Here is a 23,431-nt window from a genome sequence, read left to right as displayed (position 1 = left end):
TTACACTGCTTTACCTTTTAAACAGAAAACAACATGAACTGTTTAGGAAGCCTAAGGTATAAAAACGTTGTGATTTAAGGTCAGTGTCCATTGGAAAAGGTTTAGACCTGTTCCGTGACACACGTTTTATCAGAAGCAATATGCAGCCAGTTTATCTAAGTGTTGCCTTGATTCATTTCCACTTGCCCCAAGTTTTGAGCTCCAGGCAGAGGTCTGTTGAACTCCCTTTGGCTGTATAATCAACAACTACATCTACATATATCTTTGCAGGATCTACATACATAAATTAATCTCCTAATTGTCCTCCCCATATACAAAACAGGACAAACAGAACTACTGTTTTTCTTATGGATCTAGTTGGGCAACTGCTCGTCACAAAAGGACCAGACAATGAAAGCGTTGTTGTAGGAGTTAAAATACAAAGTACAATTTCTACAGATGTCTCCATCAGCAAACCAATACAGCAATAGAGAATATGGTAACAGAAAACGGATAACAGCAGACAGATCACATTGTGTACCTGTACATTGTTTGTCCATGTCATTACCTTGTACAGTAATAGTGTTTACAGTGGACATTTACCTTTTGTCATGTAAAAGTTAGAGAATATATAGGTCCAAAAGTCTGAGACTACTTTCCCATTCTCTTGGCCCACGGTATATGTAGATCTAAGTATGAATTTACCTTTCTCAGTCTTGCCATCTATGTTATGCAAATCTCTAAGCACATGTGTGTGCACGAGAGCTCTCATTCTGTCAGCAGCTCCTCAATGTAACCACATAGTTTTGAGTGATAACAGTTTGCCTGACTTTCTTTCTGCACGTTAACACATACACGTTAACCTTGCTGTAATAGCTGCGGCAGTGACTGACGCACACATACATACACACATAGGCTCACCCTCTTTTATTCCTCGTGCTGTCACACACACACACCACCCCCAACACCCATTAACCCTCATGTCATATCTTATAAAAATCCATGTACAGCATGTCCTTCCATTGATCTTGCGCTGATTGTCTCACTCTCTCGCTCTCTCTCCTTCTCTCCCTAGCTGGTCCTCCAGGCTCGTAACGTGCCCGATCTGTCAGCTGGGGTCAACTGCTCCTTCGAGGACTACGTGGAGACGGAGGGACGGATCCAGGGTGGACACATCTTCTGCCTCTCTCCCTCCGTCCGGGACGTCATCCCAATCACAAGGAACAAAGGTCGGGACAGGAAGGGCGAAGGGTGATGAAGTCATTGGGGTAGTGAGGTCATTGGGTGGTAGTAGTGGGCAGGCAGGGTGGGGATATGGTGAGGAATATGTGAAGAATTTAGTAATGAACTCTTTTTATGCTTACACGCCTTATTCCATTTGACACTTTGTTTTTTTGTTTTTCAAAGTCTTTTGCACATTTGCATTGGAGAAGTGTAGAGCTGTGCACTGACCAGAACAGAATTTTAATGTTACCAGATGATTTGCTCAGTGCATCTATATTCAGAATACTGTGTCACTACCAATAACGCTTGCACATTCCCCTTCAAAGCCACAAATGCAAGTCTACATTTATCTACTGAAAATAGAACTGTTTTTGAATTCCCATTATCATGCATTATGCGCTGTTGTCAGTTTAATTTTATTTATTTTTGCTATCTAAACGACACTGGTTATGCCTCTAACTTCTTTTCAAAGCGGCAACTTTCAGTGTGGTTTATAGTTAGATTTAAAAATATCCACATCTTTTTTTTTTTTGCAGAGATTATGCACCTGTTTCATGTTCAATTCTGTCACACCACAAAGACGATAAAAACTTGCTTCGTATCAACATTCAAAGCAGTGAAAACATGTCTGATACTGCGCACCAAGTTTCCTCAAAGCGACTTCTCAGTACTTCTTCAACTGAGGCCATTATGCCCCATTATGAGTTCTCATCAGCTCTGGCATCCAAACACTGATTGGTGTTGCTATTTTTAATGCCACCCTACTGTGGGTGTGACATGAGTGGTGTGTTGCTAAGCTACAGTGTTTCTTTGTGTGTGCGTGTTATCTGTTGAGGTCACACAAGTGGAATTCAAATTTAAAGTGTGCTGATGTATCATTGAATAAATTGTTTAAATATACCCCCAATTTGTTACATTTATTCTGTTATAGTTATTAGGAGTGATTTAGGTGTTCAATAATTAATTTATTATATTTTTCTGTAAGATTTTACAGATTTGGAGGATATTACTACTCTGCACTAACTATGTTTTCATGTATCTTTTTGGTTCAGGTGACAAGCGGGTGGTGAAGCTCTACCTGAAATCCAAAGAGACAGGCAAGAAGTTTGCCAGCGTCGACTTTGTCTTCTATAATTGTAGCGTCCACCAATCGTAAGTTAGAATAATTATTATTCATTGTTATTATTTTTCTGGGTGCATTTTAAAGTCATTTGCTTTTTTTTTTTTGCTTTTTTTTAATCCTTCCTTTTTATTCTTTTCCCTCTTGATCTTTTAAGAGATGGTCTCTGTCTAATCTCCACATGAGCTGTCTCATGTTACTGTCCACGACAGATACAGTTAGACACACACACATAAATATCTCAGCCCCACCGACCTCCACGGGAGGCTTCAGTTACCACTGGAGTGAAAAATCGAACGTGCTGTATATGAGAAACGATCGGGATATGAGATGGTAATTCTAGTCTTATTATCATAACCCACGACGCGCACTAATGATACTTTGATGATTAATTCATTACGCAATGGTCTGCCGTAATGCCTCCCAATCACAGATTCTAACCTCACTTATGCCTCTTCCCCACTTAATAAAACAAATAGTTTCATCTTTTTTGAGCACTCAAATACTCAGTCTGGTACTTATTATACACGAATGACAAAGGCAAATACTGTAGTTCTGTAATATGGTGAATCAAGTCTTGTGTCTTTTCCAATGAGTTGGTCTCCTTCACACTCCAGATGCCCTCAGCTCTGTGCCCAATAGCAGTTCACTGCCTCTGCTAATCCACCTTCTGCTGAAAATCTCCACCACCCATCCAGCCACACCCCTAGGTCAGTCTCACCATGAGCCTGATGCACCCTGCTGGGGTAAAAGAATCCTCCAAGTCCTCCACCCTGCCCCACACAATACCCTCCCTCCTGTCCATCCATGGCTGATCCAGGGGAGCCTGAAACGTCTGCTGGGGTATTAGCCTTGGGGCAGCAGATGGCTCGGAGGCCCCTGGGGTACCGCAGGGCTCCATCATGGCTTCCCTCTGGATGTTAGATGAGCCTCCATAGAGGATTGTCCGCAAACACACATGCACATACACATAGACATGCACAGGCACACCTCTCTCTGCTCTGTCACTTACAGCTCATTGAAGCTCCGAATGTCTTGGACACCTAATCCGTTACTGTGACCTTTAACCCAACTCCCCCCCGTCTCCCTGCCCTCGTACACAAATCCCCTGCCACAACAACGATGATTAGCTCAGCTGGTTAAGGGTGTGGTGGTTTACAATGTCAACTCAAGGTTAATTCATCTCCCATAAGGACCTTGTGGTGTTTGCTCTAACTCCCAGTTCCTTTTACTGTCAAGGGTACATCTTGCATCAGATGAAAATCCTGTGAGTACAAATTGCTTCATGTTGAAATAGCAAACACCCAATTAAATAAAAAGTGTAACATTGTCTCCTAATGGATGTATTAAATTATGATGTCACATTAACTATACTAATATAGCAAGAATGTCACAAACCAAGGGAAAGAAATGTATGAGAAGTGACGCAGACAAGAGAGTTGCCCATTTGAAGATGTATTACCCCAATGAACGCTGATCAAATCCGCTCCCTGAGCTGATCTAATACAGCCTCCGAGTGATGTAATGGACACGTTTAATGAAGTTACAGATATGGCACTTTGCATCTTCGGCAGCGACTGATGGCGAAGAGAGATGCTGAGATAAGAATCCCATTTGGAGCGAGCACTACGGCCCGCATACTGGCTGTGCCTTCCAGGCGTCGGTGTGTGGCGTCTGATGAGATCAGACTGGTAATGGCGTAATGACTTCAGGCCTGCACGACCACATGCAAGGCCCTGTTTTCAGAATGCTTGGTCATTCTTTACAGAGCTAAGCTTTCCTCTAATTGGCTCAGACTCAAAATACTGCAGGCTCTTACATTGAGAAGGAAGCAAGGACGTTCCTGCAACATGCAGAAACACATTTCTGAGCAGATATAATGTTCACTGGCTTTGAATGAACTCCTGTGTATCTGTTTTTGCAGTATCATACCGGACTCCACTATTTCCTACAGTATGAATATGTGTACTTTATGTGGGTAATCATAACTCTGCCTTTTGGAAGGGAAGGAATGAGCCAGAAATTGGAATTGCTCCATCATGTTTCTAAATAGTTTACTCTCACACACCCAACCCAAACCCCAGTCCCCAAAAAAAACCAACACCCCTCCTGCTTATTTACTCAACTGATTATGTCGTGGCCCTTGCCTTTTCAAAAATGCCATAAATTTGCATAGTGGTATTAATCTAATTAGAATTCCCACTGTTTCAGTTTAAGGGTTGCCGAGATTGACATAGAAAACACCCACAGCCATGATTGCTCCTTAATTAAATATTTCCATACGCCTTTTCTCATTCCACAGCCCCCCATTTATTAGAAATATGGAGGATAGTCTGCCAATGAATTGGGGTTTAAATGTCTGTGTAAGGCCATGTGAACCACCTTTTCTTGCTGTGGTTAATGTGGCTCGGGCACTGTCTGGGCCATTTGTTGTGTGATTGAGGATGCTCTCAGTGTAATTGGGAGAAAAGAGCGGATTGAATGTCATAGAAAGAAATATTAAAGTTTTTTTGGAAAAAGAACAATATAAAATTCTGTGGATGCAAGGAAAAAAAGAGGAAATTGGTGTAGTTGAAAAGAGGGAATTATACAATGAATTTTAAGCGTTGTCCAAATGTTGCTGCCGGTTAAGTCCCTGTGATAGGCACCTTCTGATTGCACTATTTTTCTGTAAACTAAACTCTCAGAAATACGTTAATAAAATTATGTGCATGAATACTAGCCCCAGGTGTTTTATCAACCCCCCTCAAATTTTAAAGGGATCCAGTAATGATAGGACAGACTACTCCAGAGGACCATTAAATTATTCACCTCCACTCCTTTGAAATGAATAGTAGCCAATAAATAACTCATTTTGCCAAGTGCAGGAGTGTCAAATGCACCTCACTAGGAGAGCAGATTGTATTTAACACTCCAAACTGACCAAGGAGAGGAGAGAGGAGTAAATCACAGCCTATTGTGTCGGTTGCTAAAAAAACACTACAGCTCCAAAGCTACCGTAGCTCGATTAGCATCTGAATATGAACGGATTAAATTAGCATTATGAGCGTGGCCATACGGGGAGCGTGTCTGCAACCGCTCAAAGCCGCTCTGAGTGGCTACGGGCGATGGCGAGTGACAGGAAGGAGCAATAACGAGATACTGGGGGGTCCAAAGAAAGGAGCCCACCCCTGGACAGGAGAAGAAGAATTATAGGACGTCCTGAAATGGCCCTGGGTGGGCTTTTCCTGAAAAGGGTTTGTGTCCGAGGCTAAAAGAGAGGTTTTGAGATCCTAACGCAGTTCGTGACAGGGGGCCGTGGTTACTTCAAGGAACCAAAGAGCAAGCAGTAGGGGGTTGTCAGACAGGGCCTACTGCTGGCCTTGGGTGGCACACATAATGGTGCACCCTCTTTTATTTCAAAGGGCGTAATCATAAAAGTCACAGAAAGTTGGCTGTGGTTACCTGCTGATATTTTGCTCGTTATTTCAAAGTCACTGGTACACTAACAAGGTTGATTTGACATGAATAAAAGATAAAAGTCAGATAAAAATGTTATCGGGGCTTAGTGACAGATATGTTGACGGGTGTTTGGGTGTGAACTACAAACTATACGATGTACTGCTCTGTTCACTGCTACGTTCTGGTTACCTACTGTGTTAAGTTGGTGTTGTACTGTATTTTGATGAGCACTGATCCATTGGTGGCCCCCAACAAAAAGAAAGACTCTTTGACATTCAAAGTAGTGATTGCTAACAAACACCAAAAGCAGCACAATGAGCCCAGCTAACTTGCCTCGTGTCCATTTGTCTTGCATCACTAATGTCATCTGCTCTTTTGTTCAGGATTGACACCCGTTTTTTGTGTTCCTGACCAAATCACTTGGGAGAAAACATTGAGCTAAAGCCCCCTAGTTCTGCTCTTTCAGTCTGAGAACAGTATGCTAACCTATCCTAGCGTAGCCTAATCGCTTTGCCTCCATTTGTTGGCAACATTGACAAATCTCCTATTTGCTCTTGTGTGGTATTAAGGGGCCTGTCATTTCCTTAGCCGCACATCCCTCATTCTAAATGGACAGCTTCTCTCAGCACAATGCTAAATTGGTCAATTAAAGCGGCAGTGGGATTGAATTAAGCTCCAGCCTCTGATCTCGCTCAAAAGGAGGGGTCTGGGCTGGAAACAATCGCTTAAAGTGCGCACCTACCAAACGAGCGGCCCTAATTGATCCAAATGAATCCACGTCAGGGTTTGATGGATTCGTATATGTGCTCCATGTCTGAGCTCAAGCGTTAAAGCCCTCATTTTTCATGCGGATGAGGGAAAGGGTAGCTGGCATTTTACACAGGGTTAAAACACACTTGAGAGCTTGTCGGGAGTCTGCTCATAGCAGCTCAGACAGATGCGCAAATTCATACCTGGTAGATGTGGTTTTATACAAATCAGCCTGCGTGGTGAGTGAGGACTTCTCTGTATCTGCTCTTTTATTGTTATGGATATAGACTTGCTTACCTTGACTGCATTAAAAGCAGTATTTTATTATACTTCCAGTAAACCATATGCTCACACAGACTATAATAGCTAAATGAGTCACAGAGAAGAAATTCTGAAACTGAACTAAATGTTCAAGACAAAAGGTTTCAGTAAGCTTTGTAATAAAATGAAACAATTTTATTTGTAAACTCATTATGCCTACATTAGATAATGCTGCACACATAAGTGAGATACCCAGTAGTATAGCATCTCTCGAGGGCTTAGAGAGCCCCAATAACAAAAGGCTGTGTTGATAAACTGTGCACTTGAACCTGTCTGGCCCTCCTCCCCAGGTCCTGGTGAATACACATACACACACACATGCACACACATACACACGCACACACACACACACACACACACACACACACACACACACACAGTTCCCAACTTCCAACCTAATGTTTCCTCCATCTCCCATGAGACTCCCATGCAGAGCCCCGCAGGCTACACCCCCCTTTCTCCCTATTTTCTCCCTTCTCTCTCTCCCACGATACCTGGCGTCTCCACCTCTCTCAGGGAAATCCACCTGCTTTTGATCCCCCCCCCCTTCTTTCTCCCATCTTTCTCTTTCAGTCTGTCTATCTGCACCTCGCCTCAGCTAAAGAAGGTGAATTTAAAATGGTGGAGCGCTCTTAGCCCCACGGATGAAAGAGAGCTTTAGACAAAGAACAGGGGGAGAGCTTTTTAAAATGAGACGGCAGCGAATGAAAGGGATGGATAGAGTGAGAGAGGCAGAGACGGAGGGACAGAAAGAAAGAGGCTCAGGGCTGAATGGATGGAAAGAACGATACAGCAGAGGTATAGAAAGAGGGAAAAGAGGGGAAATGTATGCAGAGAGTGGGCCAAGTGTGAGGGAGATCATTGAACATCACAGCTATATTCCTTATTATAGTGCATTTGCTTAGGGAGATGGCATGGCAAATTAAAATGCGGACTTCTACTGATCAGTTAATCACTTTGTTGAACACACCGAGTATTACTTGTATTGTTGATAACACCTCATTCAGTTCAGTTTTTTTGCCATCATCACTCTAGTTTGTCAAATGAATCATAGAGTAGTAATATAAATAATTTAGACTCGAGTCAGAAACAAGTGACCCTCCTAATTCCCTGTCTCCTCTCCTTTCTCTCTGTTTTAGCTGTCTTTCTTGTGTGAATGGCTCCTTCCCATGCCACTGGTGCAAGTACCGCCACATGTGCACCCAGAACGCCAATGACTGCTCTTTCCAGGAGGGACGTGTCAACATCTCTGAGGTAAGATTTAGACGTATTGCCTTCATTGTACAGCATGTTTAGGACATTTTTATAGCTCTAATGCAACTTTATATGTGTCCCCCTTGACAGAAATGTGGGTTAAGTCCAAACTGCAGCTTAAGAGATTTGATTTTTTGTTTTCATAGTCTTACTGAATGTAATGTTTTATTATCCATACATTTAAGCAAATCTACAATAGTTCCTCAAGATATAACCACCATTTTGCACATGCAGTATAGTGTGGCTTGCACAGCGAAAGCTTCTATTTTTTTCCCCACATGCAAACTCAGATTAAAGCAACAAAAGGCATTCAGCTACACACATCTTTACCTTCGTACCCTATGGGGCTTTCGCCTCAGGTTTCCTCACATCACCCTGCTGTGTGTGTCTGCTGTCTGTATGTGTAATAGTGGCTCTTGGCACAGTGACAACAGCTTATGTACTGTGCAGCAATAATTCTGTCGTGGCCCATAAGGCCATAAGCAGACCGGGATGAATACTGCCTTGTTCTTACATAGGCAAATGCTGCATTAGCATAAAAACTAATATCAATCGTGCCGAGTGGCGGCTACAACAGGCAACATGCAAGGCATAACAAGTGTTTGTCAACTGCTGGAGTGTATATAAAGATATTAGTGATGGACACATAGCAATGTTATGTTTTCACTGTGGTTTTTTCCTTTTCTTTCTCTCATGCACACCAAACACAGTCTTGCATATATTAACAGGCACAGAAAAAGGCAATCAAATACATATCTTCTCAATGGATTTATGGATGTAAATCCACTGCACTCCCAAGTGACTGACAGTCATGCCTGAGCTTTATCTGATTGACACCTCACACACATAAATGGACAAATGCACACACATACACACAATTCCACCTTATCTCCTTGTGTATGTGGTCTGACTCTCCCTGTTATCGTAATGCAGATTAACCCCCACCCCCCCACCCCCCTCTTGTTGGTCGGCCTGAATCACTGGCCTTTATTAATTGGTCAACCTTTATCCAATTACTTTCCTATTTATCTCTTCTCTCAACCGGAGCTGTGCAGAATCCCAAACACTACCATGATAAACCACAGCCTCCGTGCTTGTCCAAAACAACACACGGGCCCAGCCTTCACGCCTCACAGAGCTAACGTTAGCGGATTAGTGTGCCCATCTGCAAGACATGGGGAGAGCGCTGGCTAGCACACTCTGAGCTGAGAGAGGCCAGAGGGGCAACGGATGGATAAACAGGAAAGGCCTGCAGTGATGAAAGGAAAAATAGAGGAAAGCAGGATGCAGAGTGCAAGTAAACATATAAACTGAGTAGTAATATTGGTGAACAGTGGGAGACAAAGACCCTTGGGGACGAATCGAGGTGTAACATGTATTAAGTGCAAGGTCTACATCTATCCACATGATGATTAATTACTGTTTGTGAGGTACTTAGATGATATGAGATCATAAACATATTACACGTTTTGAGGCCTTTTGTAAAAATATATATTTGTTACAGTATATTTTGAGGTAGAGGCTTGGTTCAAAAAAGGATGGGCAAGAACAAAGAGAGACAGCATGACGGAGTGAATGAGACAAATGGCTGAAGAGGGAGATGACGAGATTGAGAGAGTGGAAGGGTGAGCGAGGCAGCAGGAAGAAAGAGGGGAAAGACAGACTGGCTGACAGTGGCATGTGGACAGAGAGCCCTCTCCTGTCACCTCGTCTGCCCAAGAAACCACCAACCGCATGCTCCGCTAGAGAATCCATCATCTGCACTGACACACACACACACACACACACACACACACACATATATATATATATATATATATATACACACACACACACACCACAGAGACACACAACTACTATACTTTGTCTTTCATGCACAAAAGTGTAAACATTTTGACAGTGACATGCATGTGCACACACATACGGAGTCATTCATCATCCTTCTCCTAGCTGCCATATCCATTAGTTGCGCACTCAATGCCCCAACTAGTACAGCTCTTCCTGTAGGCTAGACTTATCCCTCTCCTCTCCAGGGCCCATCTCTCTCTCTCTCTCTCTCTTTTCTCTCCCTCATCCCTCACCACTTTGATGCTCATTCACCCCATCTTTTTCTCATCCATCTTTTTCTTCACCTTCCTCCGTCTGTGCGTAGATTATACATGGTTAAAGAAAGAAGAAAGAGGATTATATATTGTTAAAGAAAGGCGAAATATACTTCTCTTCCTTAACACCTTATGGTTTTGCCTCTTTATCTGTGAGTGCAGTGAGAATGGTTTGCGATGCCATCAGGGACTTCTATATGTGATCACATATGCTAATTTAGACCTGAGATGGTCCTTTTTCTTTTTTTTTTTCTTTCTTCTTTTTTTTTTGCCATGGTGTAGCTTGACCCTGAATACAAACAGCGGTGTTTAACATAAAAGAAGAACTGGCTCTCCTGATAGCACACATATCACTCAGACCTTTGCCACTCTCCGGCAGATAAACACTCATTTTCAGACAAAAGGCCAGGTAGAAGTTTTCACAAAAAGTTGAGAGATGCTTCTCATGTTGTTATTCTCCCATTTCTTCACTGGCCTGATAGAAATACTAAAACCTTAAAAATGAGTAGTTGCAGCTCAATAAAAACCAATAAACATCAATGTCATCATTAATATAATAAACATCTGATAGCTGAACATCAAACATTTCTTCCTCTCTATCCTTAAATTATTTCCTGTTTTTTTTTTTTTTTTTCCCTCCAAGTGTTTCGCTGTCTTCTGACAGTATCTGAATCCAGTGTTACCATGGCAACCAAGAGGGCCGGTGTGTTGCCGATGAGGGTGCTTTTTCTCCTCCTTTATTTTATGTTCTCCTTCTCACACGAGCAGCACTATCTCATCCATCTGCAATTTGTTCGACCAAATTACATTGTATGGAATACGTTTTTTGTGAATGTCAGGCAAAACAAAACACAAGTCAAAAGAAAGAAAATTCAACAAAGAATGTATTAAACAAGCCAGCCAAGGAGTAAAAGTGATGTTTGTTTTTGTGAACAGACTGTGCCAAGAGAGAGAAGAAAGAGAGGGAAGGAAATGGATAGACAGGGTAAGCAGAGAGGAAATAAATATAATGAGTGACATTTCCAAATCAAATATGCATGAATCAACAATGCCTCCAATGGCACAACAAACAAATTCTCGAATTAAGGAGCGACCGGGCGGAAAATTGCAGGAGAGGAGTAAGAGTTACTTTATTATAAAACAAAAAAAGCTGCAAAGAGAGAAGGTTAGGGTGAAAGAAGAAAGGAAAGTCTCCTTGCTGTATTATTCCTTTACTCATATCATAAAACTTTCCCCTTTCTTCCTTTGTATCCTTTCCTCTTTTTTTTTTAAGGAACTTGAATACCAATTCTCCCTCCACTTTCCTACCTTCTTTCTCCTCCTCCTCTCCTCCTTGCTCCTTCCACACCCCTGGAGAGAAAGCTCTATTCTGAGCCAATGCCTTGATGAGTGCCAGGGAAGGTTCAGGGTGGTTGGGCTCAGCTATGTTAAGACATGCTTACGTGTTTGTTTTGCTGCAAAGCAAGGCTCAGTCTCACTTGAGCAATCAAGGCGGCGGTTAACTTGATTGAGATTTGTGGGTACAGTGCTGCCTTCTAAACTTTCTAGCTGCGTTTCCCCTTCCATCTCTCGTATTCTTTGCTTTAAGCCTTATTTTTTGAACAATCACGATATTGTTTGTTTTGGGTTTAGATCCAGATTGAGGAAAATGTAAGACTGATGGGCATCACACACAACATATTAAGATTCCATGTGTTTCTTCCAAATGTGGTGATGTGGTTTACGTTTATGTCCAAACTCCACTTTCTGTCAGGATGTAGCCATTATAGTCATCATCCTGTCTTACACTTTATTATGCCTCTGCGCCAGCGACAGTCAGAGCCGGAGGCATGATGTTTTCGAGTTGTCCCATTCTCATGAATGCGATATCTCAATAACGCCTTGAGGGAATTTCTTCAAATTTAGCACAAACATTCACTTGGACTCAAGGATGAACTGATTAGATTTCAGTGGTCAAAGGTCAAGGTCACAGTGACCTCACAAAACACGGTTGTAGCCATAACTCAAAAATTCACACAGCAATTATGACGGAACTTCACTCAAATGTTTAATATTTTGTATGATTCTGGATAAACGGGTGTAACCTGAAACTAGTCTGAGTGGTGGAGGCATATAAAGTGAAGCGGTAATTGTAGTTTCGAATGTGCTGCAGTGTTCATTGGTATCCTGTTTTTGTTCATCTAATCAGTCACAGTAGCTTCTCTATCACTGTCCACGTCTATATTTATTTTTGGTGTGGCCTCCATGTCCGTATGACATGGAATGTGTGGCTCCAGTGATGAATTTTTCACTCTTTAATAAATTCAACACCTTCCGCTCCTTGTCCTCCTTCTGTCCCCTCCATGCATGAATGCATGATGGGCTAAAATGATGTCACCCTCTTCCTCATCCTCCTCACTCTCTTGCGCCTACTTCCTCCTCCTTGTGTGGTTTTGTACAGGAAATATGCTTATTCGCAATCAGTTAGATGAGGATATCTATGACTGCACAGTAAATATTTAGCTGAAGCCAACAGTAATTAGCTTAGCTTAGCACAAAAAGTGAAAACTGGGGTGAAACGGCAAGCCTGGCTCTGCCAAAGAGTTAAAAAAAAACAAAGCCTTCTTACCAGCACCTGGTTAGGCCTTTTAGTGAACATGTCATATATCTAACAGACATATCAGACATATCTTATCTCATTTGTTTAATCTGTACAAAAAAAGGTAAAAAGGCAATTCACTGTTCAGGGGGTTATGTGCTGGACTATGTCTTAGCTTGGAGTTGTTGCTATGCAACCAGTTGAGATTCCAGTAAGGTTACTGGTCCTGGCCAAGAAATAGTCTGATTATGACAGTGGTAGCAATCTTCTTATCTAACTCTCTCCAAGAAAGTGAAAAAGTCTTTCCAGAATTTTGAACTATTCTTTTAAAGCACTCAACAATACATATACTACAGGCACACAGTACATATAAGGATGTGTGTGTATCAAAGCATCACTGCAGTTGTTATGGTACTAGACACACTCACACATTCACACACTCTCAAGCTCTCCTGTCTGTTGCCAATTACTCAAATGAAATCTTAGTGTGTGACACACTGTCCCTAGACACTGCATTAACTAGAGAGGCTCCATATACACTGCACTGTGAACAAAGCACAACTATACACATGAATTTATTTTCTCGAGCGCTGTCTTTCGCTCACACACCCTTAACCAAGCACATACACCCATAGCATACAGCCTACCCACACATTCATTCTTTCTCTCTCTCCCTTACACACACACACACACACACACACACACACACACACACACACACGCTCTCGTTCTCTATGGCGGACAGGGTTATTTGTGATGGAGGTGTGAAGGCCCCGGACCGTGACATTCTGGCACACTGTGTTTACCCTGGCTGGTACTCAGACACTGAGCAGAACACACACACAAACACACATACACATTTGCACACACACTCCAGAGAAGGACATCCCACAGATTGTAGGCCAAGGCCGCTTGAGGGGCCTCGCTGTGTGCACGGATATACGTGTGTGTTTGTCTATACTGCTTTAGCTTGTGTGTGTAAGACTGTCACTGGTTCTTATCAGGACAAAGCACAACCAGCAGCACAGGGCTGCAGGGGGCATGTGGGTGAGGGGGAGGGCAGAGTGGGCGAGTGGTTGAATAATATCCACCCCTTTCCTTTTTACTCTTTCCCCTCTCTCCCTCCCGGTGTCTTTTATCTGTTAGTAATATCTGTCTTCACCCCTCATCGTCACCCTTTAATTTTTCCTCCTTTCTCCACCCACGCGTTTTCTTCAACCAAAAAATGTTTCGGCAGTGTCACTCGTCGTTTTTATGCCCACTGTCACGATCCACAGACTCCATTTCTGGTCTGTTTTCATCTTTCTGCCCATGCCCCATTTGTAACCATACACAACTTCCCCTTTCCTTGTTTGCTCCTCTCTCTATTCATCCCATCTCTCCACCTAAGCACACCTATGTAGCTCATGGCTGGACTCACATTAACACAACCACACGTGTGTTTTAGCCTAATATTAAGAGGTGGTGTGCCCAGGCTATATTTAATAATATGTAAATAAATGTAAATTGTATATTTATATGACTATAAATATATAAACCTTGGGCAGAGGGAACAAAAAAGAGAAAATGGGTGGAGGTGGGATCTAATACCCCCATGCCGATCTGTGCATGGTGCATGTATTTCACAGAAGACAAACCAAAGACGGACAGAGGTTTTGTAATTGAGACCAGATGTAAACAGAGTGAGAGAAGAGAAGAAAAAAAAGTAAAGAAAGAAACAAAGACAAGGGCAGGGAGGCAAGTACAGAAACTCTGGCAGTAACAAGCAGCAGATTAAATTCAGACTGACGCAATTTATTTTCCAAATGCGCTCCATGGTTGGAGTTAACGGAGAGAGAGAGAGAGAAAGAAAGAGGGAACATAGAGAGGAAGTGGAGGCGACAGGGTGAAGTAACCACATGTCTTCCTTGCCAGATGGGTCTTTGTCGGACCGTGACCAGCCAGCGTTTAACCCTTGGTTTGGTTTAGTAGTGGTGCACCTCCTTTAGCTTTTCAAACCGCTTCTGACAGCCCTCCAACCCTCCCCCTTTTTTTTCTGAACTTCTACAGGAAACTTTTCAGACGCTTGTCCAAGAGTCAATAATCGCATTTCCACCTCGGGGAAATCAGTGTGGGATTGTATCAGGTGTTTTGGCAAACTCTCGTACATCCTTCTAATTTGTTAATGGAGAACAATGCGGTGAATTGAGGAGGTGTAAGCATTTTTTGAGTACTGGTAATGTAATTCAGCCCCTCAGTCACATTGTAGCACTATGTGTGTATGCGTGTACTGCCCACACAATCGTGTTGTATGTATCAGTAAGAGTAAAGGTAAGGAAAATTTGGATCTTGCCCCTGGATTCTGCTGCTGTTGTTGTGAACACAGATGTGTTCATAGGCGAACACACACGCATGGTCTGTCACATATACATGCAGATGTTTCATCTCTCCTTCTCTCTGTGACTATTTTTAGCCTCACCATCCCACAGCTTATCTTTTCTTCTCTCCTCCAGCTCGTCCTTATGTTTTTTCAGAAGCTCTCCCTGAAATTCTCTCTCTTACTCTTGAAAGATCCTCACATCATGCATCAATCCCTCACCAGCAGAAGGCAGGGAGGGTGGGTTGCCCTGGCTGGGAGACACTGTGGAGAGCGTAGCCTGTCATACCCTAAGAAGTATGCTTAGCAGACAAATGCACAAGGACGACAAGAGTCATAGTCACTAAAGAGGGTGGAGTTTAGCGAATGCAGCTTGCTATAAGTGTTACTTTTATGTAGACTTGAAGGACACTTTGTTGTTCTAATTGGTTGAAAAATGTTAAGCCTCGTATGACATTGACAAAATGTAAAGCAGTCAGTTGAGCTCCTCCCTCGCAAGCACAGGTGTAAGGTATAACATGGCTGCTAGGTTACTCTCTCCTTGGGGTAATCCTCCGCCACCCGGCAAGGCCCACTGATGCAGCGAGTATCACCTCAGCTATGCCAACATCCCGGCTGCAGCGATGAATACGCGATCAGCGGAAGCTTAATGAAGAGCAAATGTGTAGTAAAGATTCACACAAATGCGGGCACACAGGCATCAGGCACACACACACAGGAATATGATGTCATGATAGATGCACTGTGGTTTGTAGACCATGCATGAGTGTGTTTCAGTGTTTGTGCCTGTGCGAGTGTGTGTCTACGTGTCAGTCACAGGTCTCGGTGGTTTAATTATTCAGGCTGTATTAAATCTTCATTTCCGCAGCCCTCACAGTCAGCCTGCCTAATGGTGAACACAGATGAATATTGCATTTTCACCATCAACCCTCAGTGTGTGTGTCAGAGGGAGGAAGAGATAAATGCCGAGTCACAGAGAGAAAGAAATGACGGCAGTTGGAGACAGATGAATAACACTGCAAAGCGAGCCGAAGGAAAAACAAACTCAAAGGTGCAGCGAGAGCAGAGAAGGAGAGAGAGAGTGACTGAGAAACGTCGACCACCTGCTGGGTTTGAGAGGCACAGAGAAAGAGAAGGAGAGTCAAAAAAATAAAAATAAAAAAATAAATCCTGTAGTGCACTGCATGCTCCAGTCTCACAAGACCAACTAAATGTCTCTGTTACGTCTGGCTTTTCACCATGCTGTCTTACTAAAGTGACCAGCACTGATTTTTATTCCATTTTACTCACACAATTGTGCTGCCATGGAAAGCCAAGATGGTCAGCAATCCACCGCATATAAGCCTCAGAGACATGGAGATGGACTCCAGCGCCAGTAGAGTGCTGGGTATCGCTGAGTTTTTATGCAGTTTGAATTTAATGCCTTAAGACCGTAAAATTGGTTTATTTTTCTCACCATGTGAGAGCTTAGCATTATTTTAAAAATGCAAAGCACCTCAGATATCCAGAAAGAGAAGTAACTTATTAATTTTCTTGTCTGTAGAATTTTTGCCTCACAGTGTCTTTTGGACGGCGTTGTTAGTTCTCACTGACCATTTCCCCACATGTGGTGGTAATGACCTGAGTAAAAGACCAATATAATACAATAGCCAAATGCCATGAATAGCATGATTTCTGTAATGTATGAATTCAGCATTACTGATGTTTTATTTACTGATATTGCATCATACAACCTGTATTTCAACTACATTTTGACACATAAGCTTCTGTTGGCAAATTCTGTAGCGTAGCTTTGGTTCGGCACATCTTGTTGGAAGTAGGTTACTTAGTCACGGACGGCCTCTTAAAAAGACAAAACCTATTTTCAGTTGCTGTGGTGTGAATGGAGCCTAATGCTCCCAGCACAGTTGGATAGATTGTTGTGCAGATCATTGTTTGCAGAGTGGAGAAAGTGAAACTTCTGTTGTTTGTTTTCTTAGTGGCAGAAATCAGTGAGTTGCTCGGCTCCTTCTTCTGCTTTCTGTTCTTTTTCTCAGGGAGTACTGCAGCTACATGGCAAGTAGTCTAACTGTTTGTACACTGTTGAATTGTAAACGATCGATGGACATTTCCACTTTGGATTCCAAATGACCAATCTTTTAATAAATGGTAAATCGTGTAAATGTGGGTGCAGAGACTTAATCCACATTCAAAAGTGCATTTTAAACGTGTTTCAGTCATTTTGGTCTGTATGTCCAAATCTTTTCTTTAAAAAAAAAAAGAAAAAAAATTAGTTTTAATATATCTATGTGCTGAAACATGGCACTGTGTGCAGAGAAGAGTCATAGGCAGCAGACAGGAGAGTGTATCTACCTCTGAAATCAAGGTTTGTCTTTGAAAAGCTGAAAAGCACAAGGTTTGATCGCTACTGACATATCTGGGTTAGAATGATAACGGGGTGCCAGGCTTCCCCTCCTCCCCTCTACTCCATGAAAATCCATAAGGGAAAAAAAAAGACCCTCTCTCAAAAAATATTCATACGCTCCTGCTATTCATTGTTTTACAGCATACTGTGCCGTCTACGACGAGGGGATAAACTGTGTAGGTTTGGCAGTTTGCTTGTAAGTCAAGGATAAAGGATTAGGAGATGAAATCAACATGTATGTGTGCCTGGGTGGTAAATCAAAACACAGAGAGTGACACTGTATGTATGTAGAAGAGGAACATATATGGAGGTAGATTCCGTTAAGCTCATGCTCTGTGAGACTTTGATAAACCACGCAAAATAACATTCATGTCACACGTTTCATCTGCATCTCGCTTTAATTCAAACTCTCCTTTATGTGCTCCAGCATTCCTCTGCGCTCCCTCACTTCCTCATCTCTCTCTCTCTCTCTCTCCCCCCCTCTCTCTCTCTGTCTCTCTCTCCATCTCCATCTCTTCCTCCCTGCATCACTACTCTGCTAGGAAACGAAGGGCGTGGGCGGACAATCTCACAGTCCCTTTCAAGGTTCAAAGTCCCTTTTCTTCCTCCGCTTCCCTCGCTCCTGCACTGTTCTACATGTTGCTGCCTTATTAAGTTGTTCCACTCTCTCCTTCACCCTCTCTCCCTCTCTCGTCTTTCTCTGTCTCCCTCCCTCCCTTCTTCCCCCACAGTAAGTGTCTGGTTGGTCACAGAACATCTTTCTGGATTCAGCCTGCTAATGAGCCTGCCTCAAGTTTACACACACGCACACACACATACACACACACACACTTTCTCTCACATGCACATACATGCTTCCATGTATGTACCACACCCTGCAGCTCATGTAGACACAGTATTCACCTTTAATGACAGTTCCACACTTGTACACTATTTGTTACATATCGTGTGTGTACAATAGCTTATAGATTTGTACATATTTTACATAAACACACACCTACATACACTCCCTCTAATCTCTATTACCAGTGATATAATGGGTAGGCTTTTTTTGTCTCACTCCTCTCATCCTTGATGCTGGTACGAGTCCCAAAGAAGTACACACATACACACTCTCAAACAAACACATGGCTGCCAGCCAGCTGGTACACAGCACACGAGTGAAATAGGGACTAAGCAGCCCTACCTTTGACAATATGATGCATGACATGTCATGGCATGGTATTACATGGCTTATACTAATTAACGAATGATTTGTGATTCAGACGTAGGCTTTCATTAACAATATGGTTGGAGATGTCAATAAAAATTTCCATCCAAACTAACAACATTTATCACAATGTATGCTATTTTCCTAATATATATATATATATATATATATTTATATAATATATATATACACATACACACACACACACACACATGTAAACTTTATGTTCTCATTTAAAAACCGACCAGTCATACGCCTCCTTGAAATAGTTTTTTCAGTTAAAGAACAGTTAAATGATTGAAGATATATGAAATAAACAAACAGAGCACATATAGACTGCAATACAACTAGCAATTCATGATCTTGAACTGTAAAACTGTTAACCAAAAAAACATTTGTACTGTGAAAACTTTTATAAAAAACACCCTAAATAAAAGATTATGTATTTGACAATAAATGTCTTTTTTGGCGGCCCATGAATAACCAAAGAAAAAAACAAAACCACTGATGTGTGATGTAATTTTGTTTCGTGAACAATACCATCATATTTAGTAGACTTTGAACATTTTCACATTATTTCACCAGATGAATTGGCTCTCATCTCCTCATACACTTGAGCTTTAGTTTTCCTTCCTACCCGGCTCGTCTCTGCCGTCTATGTATTTGCACTTCCTGTCCATAAGGACAAACAAATGGCTGGTGGAAGGAGATTAAGTTTTTTGGGTTTTATGTTTTATGTTTTTTTTTTTGTTTGTTTGTTTGTTTGTTTTTTTGGGCTGCCACCTGCCCAACGCTTACAGACATCAGTGCAAAAACAGTTTAATTGATTATATTTTACATTATTTTATGATTATTGTTTTATCACTCAGCATTATTTATTAGTTCTTTGGAAGAGGGTGACAGTCATTACAAATGTTAGATGTTCAATTCCCACTGAAGTTTCACAACAAGAACATGTGACACAACATGTTATATGTGTTTCTCTGGATAAAAGGATCTCCTCAGTGCCATGTATTATATTATGGTATTAATGTATAGTGCATTACAACAAGGCATAGATGTGTCTCTTTAGTTTGAGGTTGCAGACGGGTCTGTGGTGTCATATTTAAGACCTCTGTCACAAAGCCTGGGGGGCATGTAGACAGGCGGTGGGGGAGCATTCAACACTCTTCATATACCCCTCTGTCAGACCCCTGTGACACAGACACACAGACACACACGTACTGTCCCTCTTATGTGTACCAGTGTACCCCACTTGCTCCTCTGTGGCCATCCATGCCATCTCATCTCTCCCCCAGGCTCTCCGTATCGCTTTACTTCATTATTTAGCATGTTATTTTTTCTCCTCCCTGATCTATAGTCCCCACATCACACAGGCAGCTAATTAATTATGGATGGACTTAGAGGGGGGGAGGGGGGGGTAGTAGAGAGAGATGGGGGGAGGGCCTTTAAAAAAACGACCAGACACCCGCCTCACTACATATGCGCAGTGTTTTTGGAGTTTTATTAATTTATATCTTGTCAGGCTGTGCCAATGCCTTCAGAACTCTTTTGGCTTTTTAATACATTTATTTATTTATATAGCATCCCGCTCTCGCTTTCGTCTTCATCCTCCCACCTCCCCTTCTCATTCCACCCCACCTCATCTATGTCTTGATTTTAATCTCTCACCTTCTACATATCTGCATGAACACAGATACACACACACACACACACACACGCGCGCACACTTGCCTGCCGACAGTCTCATTATCTGCTCTTGGCGGATGTTAAAAGGTGTTTTGCTCACCTACGAGTAGAGATTATCTCATCCACCCGCCAAACACTTGTTTTATTTATTTATTTTTTTTATGTATTTTTTTTTCCATTTGGTGTGGAAAGAGGTGGCGTGGCAAACATCAGAGCGCATGGAAAATGAAGGTAGGAATATTCCAGCACAGGCTTGACCTAGAACGACAGCTGCTCTGCTTTGAGAAAGCTCATAGCGACGTTCAATCAAAACTGGCATCTGGGTGTTGGAAGTAAGATATCAAAAAATTTAGGTCAAGCATTGTACAACTGGAAGAATACTAGTGTTAGCAAATGATGGTTTTGGCTTATTTCTGTCTCTAGAAAATAGAGAGGCATTTTTTTAAGTCAATAAATTAATTTATAAGATATGTATCACTTCAAGTGAAGTAACATATACAATATCTTAATAATCTATTTAATTATATGTACGTTTAGTGGTAACGAACAAGAACTGTGGCACTAGCCTTAGGCAGCAAAGCTAACAGCGGTCTTTGAGGGAAAACAAATACGGAGAGGTAAGACAGGCCCTCTGGCTACTTGGCTTTGAACAGAAGTTGGAGACTTGGATGTTCGCCATCATAAACACACACTTTGTAACATTTACACACATATGCATACTCCAAACACAGGTATGAATACACTCTCCAAGAGCCTGATCCAATCATGATGTGAGCACTTTTTTTCACAGAGGATGGTGGATGTTTGTTTACACAACTTGTCATCAAGTGTGAGGTTTGAGAAAAAAAATAATAATAATTTTTAATTTGGCAAAGCAGTTTTGTGCTACAGTATCCACATCTGTTGGTGTTAAAAATGCTTATGAAGATGTCAGAATGCAAAGACGGTGATCAAAATATCAGAATTGAGCAGATGTTTTTGTGCCGTGTTCTGATGTGGAGAAACCATCTGTGGTGTGCATTCCTTCACGCATCCCTTCCACTTGACACGCACATGTAACTTTGCTAGAAATGGCTCTCACTGGTTACAGTACAGCAAGATAACGTAAACCTCTATCATGAAATGAGCTGCTGTTCTTCGAATAAAGAGGCCCTGGTCTGGTGCATTGTTGTGTGGGGAAAGGCCGTTCTCTCGTCTGTTGAATCAGACATTTAACTGAGTCAGCTCACTGAATACCTGCAACCATCCTTGAGGCATTTACAGCACACACCCAATCCCACAGATATAGTACTTGCACAGGCACATAAGAACAACACATTCTTAACTACACACACAAACATATGCCTCTCTCTTCCTCCCTTGTTGGTCCCCTTGAAATGAACCGGATGGAGTGTCACATCTGGCCAAGAAAACCACAGCATCCGTCTTCACAGATGAAATGAAAGCCGAGTAGTCAGGAAAAAGGGAGGAAAAGAGGAAAAAAGATCTCTTCCAGCTTCAAACGAATCCCCCTGGTGAAATATTGTTTCAGTGTACTCTGCACTTTGTAGCCCTAATGCCAGCTTTGAACTGTTTTGGCACCTGTCACAAATACTGATGAAATAGTTTCTTGCTGTGGAGGACTTTTCCCTTTGTTCCTCTACCTTTCCCTCTATGTCATCTTTTTCCTCCCTCCTACCTCCATCTCTTTCCCAAAACATCTTGCCATTCGGTCTGGGACCCATGTGTTTCAGCAACCAGGGTCTTTGTGCCGTATGATTTCAGAATTCCTGCAACATGTCAGCCATGAACTCTCCTATCACTGGGTCACTTGCCGTTGGCTTTCATTACCATCATAGTCAGACCCTCAAATCCTTTCATGTAAAACGCTGGAGTTCTGATTAATTTTTATTGATTTTAACTTTTATATTTTTATATATATTCCATATATTCTCTTCCAATGTTCTTTCAAAAACCTGTTTTCTATTTCCCGAGCTTGAACACTACTCTTAAAGATCACAATTATACCTATGCATCGCTCATGAGACAACTACATTGAACCCTCCGTTGTTTCAAATATTTACTGAGCTCTACCCCGAGATGACAACACAGAGCACTGAATGAAGGAAAGGGATACTATAAGGAAAGTTGACTGCCAGAGAAAACGACAAGCAGACAGCCAAGCTGACACAAAGTCGATAGGTGGATGAATAAAACATTGGTTAGCTGCAGCTTGCGCTACAGGCTATGCTAGCTTCTGGCACACTGGCTTCCAAAAGGTAGCGTTAGCAGCAGGATGCTGAAACCTTTCTTTTTTTTCCGCTCATGTGGCACTTCAGACGATGCAAGCCCACATCTTTTGACACGTGCATCCTTTTTACTGAGACAGGACTTCAAAAGCCACAAGTGCAAATCAATCTCTGCTTTCTTCTCTGTCTCTCCTCCTCTCTCTCTTTCCATCTCTGCCCCCATCAATTTTCAAGCCTTGTCTGAGGCTCCAGGCAGTTAATTAAGTAGGATGTTGTCGGCGGGCTTTGGTATGTGGTGTGGATGAAGCTGGATGGATGGAAGGATGATGCAGGGGATGGATAAAGAGACAGAAAAGGTGTAGGTGGATCCAGGCCTTCCTCTCTGCTGCCTCACATTTCCAGTCTAAAATGTCTCCTCACACTTTTCATTCTTCTGTTTCTCTGTCTCATGTCTCTTCTTTTGGATTTCTGTCTCTTTCATCACAGCAACAGCTATCGGTCTTTCCCGTTTCACTTTGCTGTGTTCCCAATTAAACCTGCTTCCCTCCACTCTTCCTTCACTTTCTCTCCACCAACCTTCATTTCTTCCTTTTTCCTCCCCCTCTTCCTCCACTATTCCCTCCCTCATTCCCTCCTTCTGAGCCATCCATTTTGCCACCCCTCCATTTCTCCCCTCACCCACCTTCCTCCTAGTTGATTATACACCAGGTCTTCTGAATCCCACTCCTTCCTCCTATAGTATTCCCCACTCTCATTATGTTTTGTGCATGTGTTT

The 23,431-nt window shown here is 42.2% G+C and overlaps 1 protein-coding gene across 1 annotated transcript in view; it reads left to right on the top strand.

Moving 5' to 3' along the window:
* The window catches only part of plxna1 (plexin A1), a 160,455-nt gene that overhangs the window by 66,272 nt on the left and 70,752 nt on the right, over positions 1–23,431 (top strand). The window contains exons 6-8 of the mRNA XM_022745052.1: positions 1,055–1,208; positions 2,256–2,355; positions 7,975–8,089. Of these exons, the coding sequence (XP_022600773.1) occupies positions 1,055–1,208; positions 2,256–2,355; positions 7,975–8,089 (369 nt within the window). The remainder of the gene's footprint in view (positions 1–1,054; positions 1,209–2,255; positions 2,356–7,974; positions 8,090–23,431) is intronic.

The sequence above is a fragment of the Seriola dumerili genome, unplaced genomic scaffold (genome assembly GCF_002260705.1).
Source record: "Seriola dumerili isolate Sdu_G_001 unplaced genomic scaffold, Sdu_1.0 BDQW01000088.1, whole genome shotgun sequence".
In the NCBI taxonomy this organism is placed as follows: Eukaryota; Metazoa; Chordata; class Actinopteri; order Carangiformes; family Carangidae; genus Seriola; species Seriola dumerili.
The sequence above is the reverse complement of the archived record's forward strand: the minus strand, read 5'-3'. Positions and strand labels throughout refer to the sequence as shown.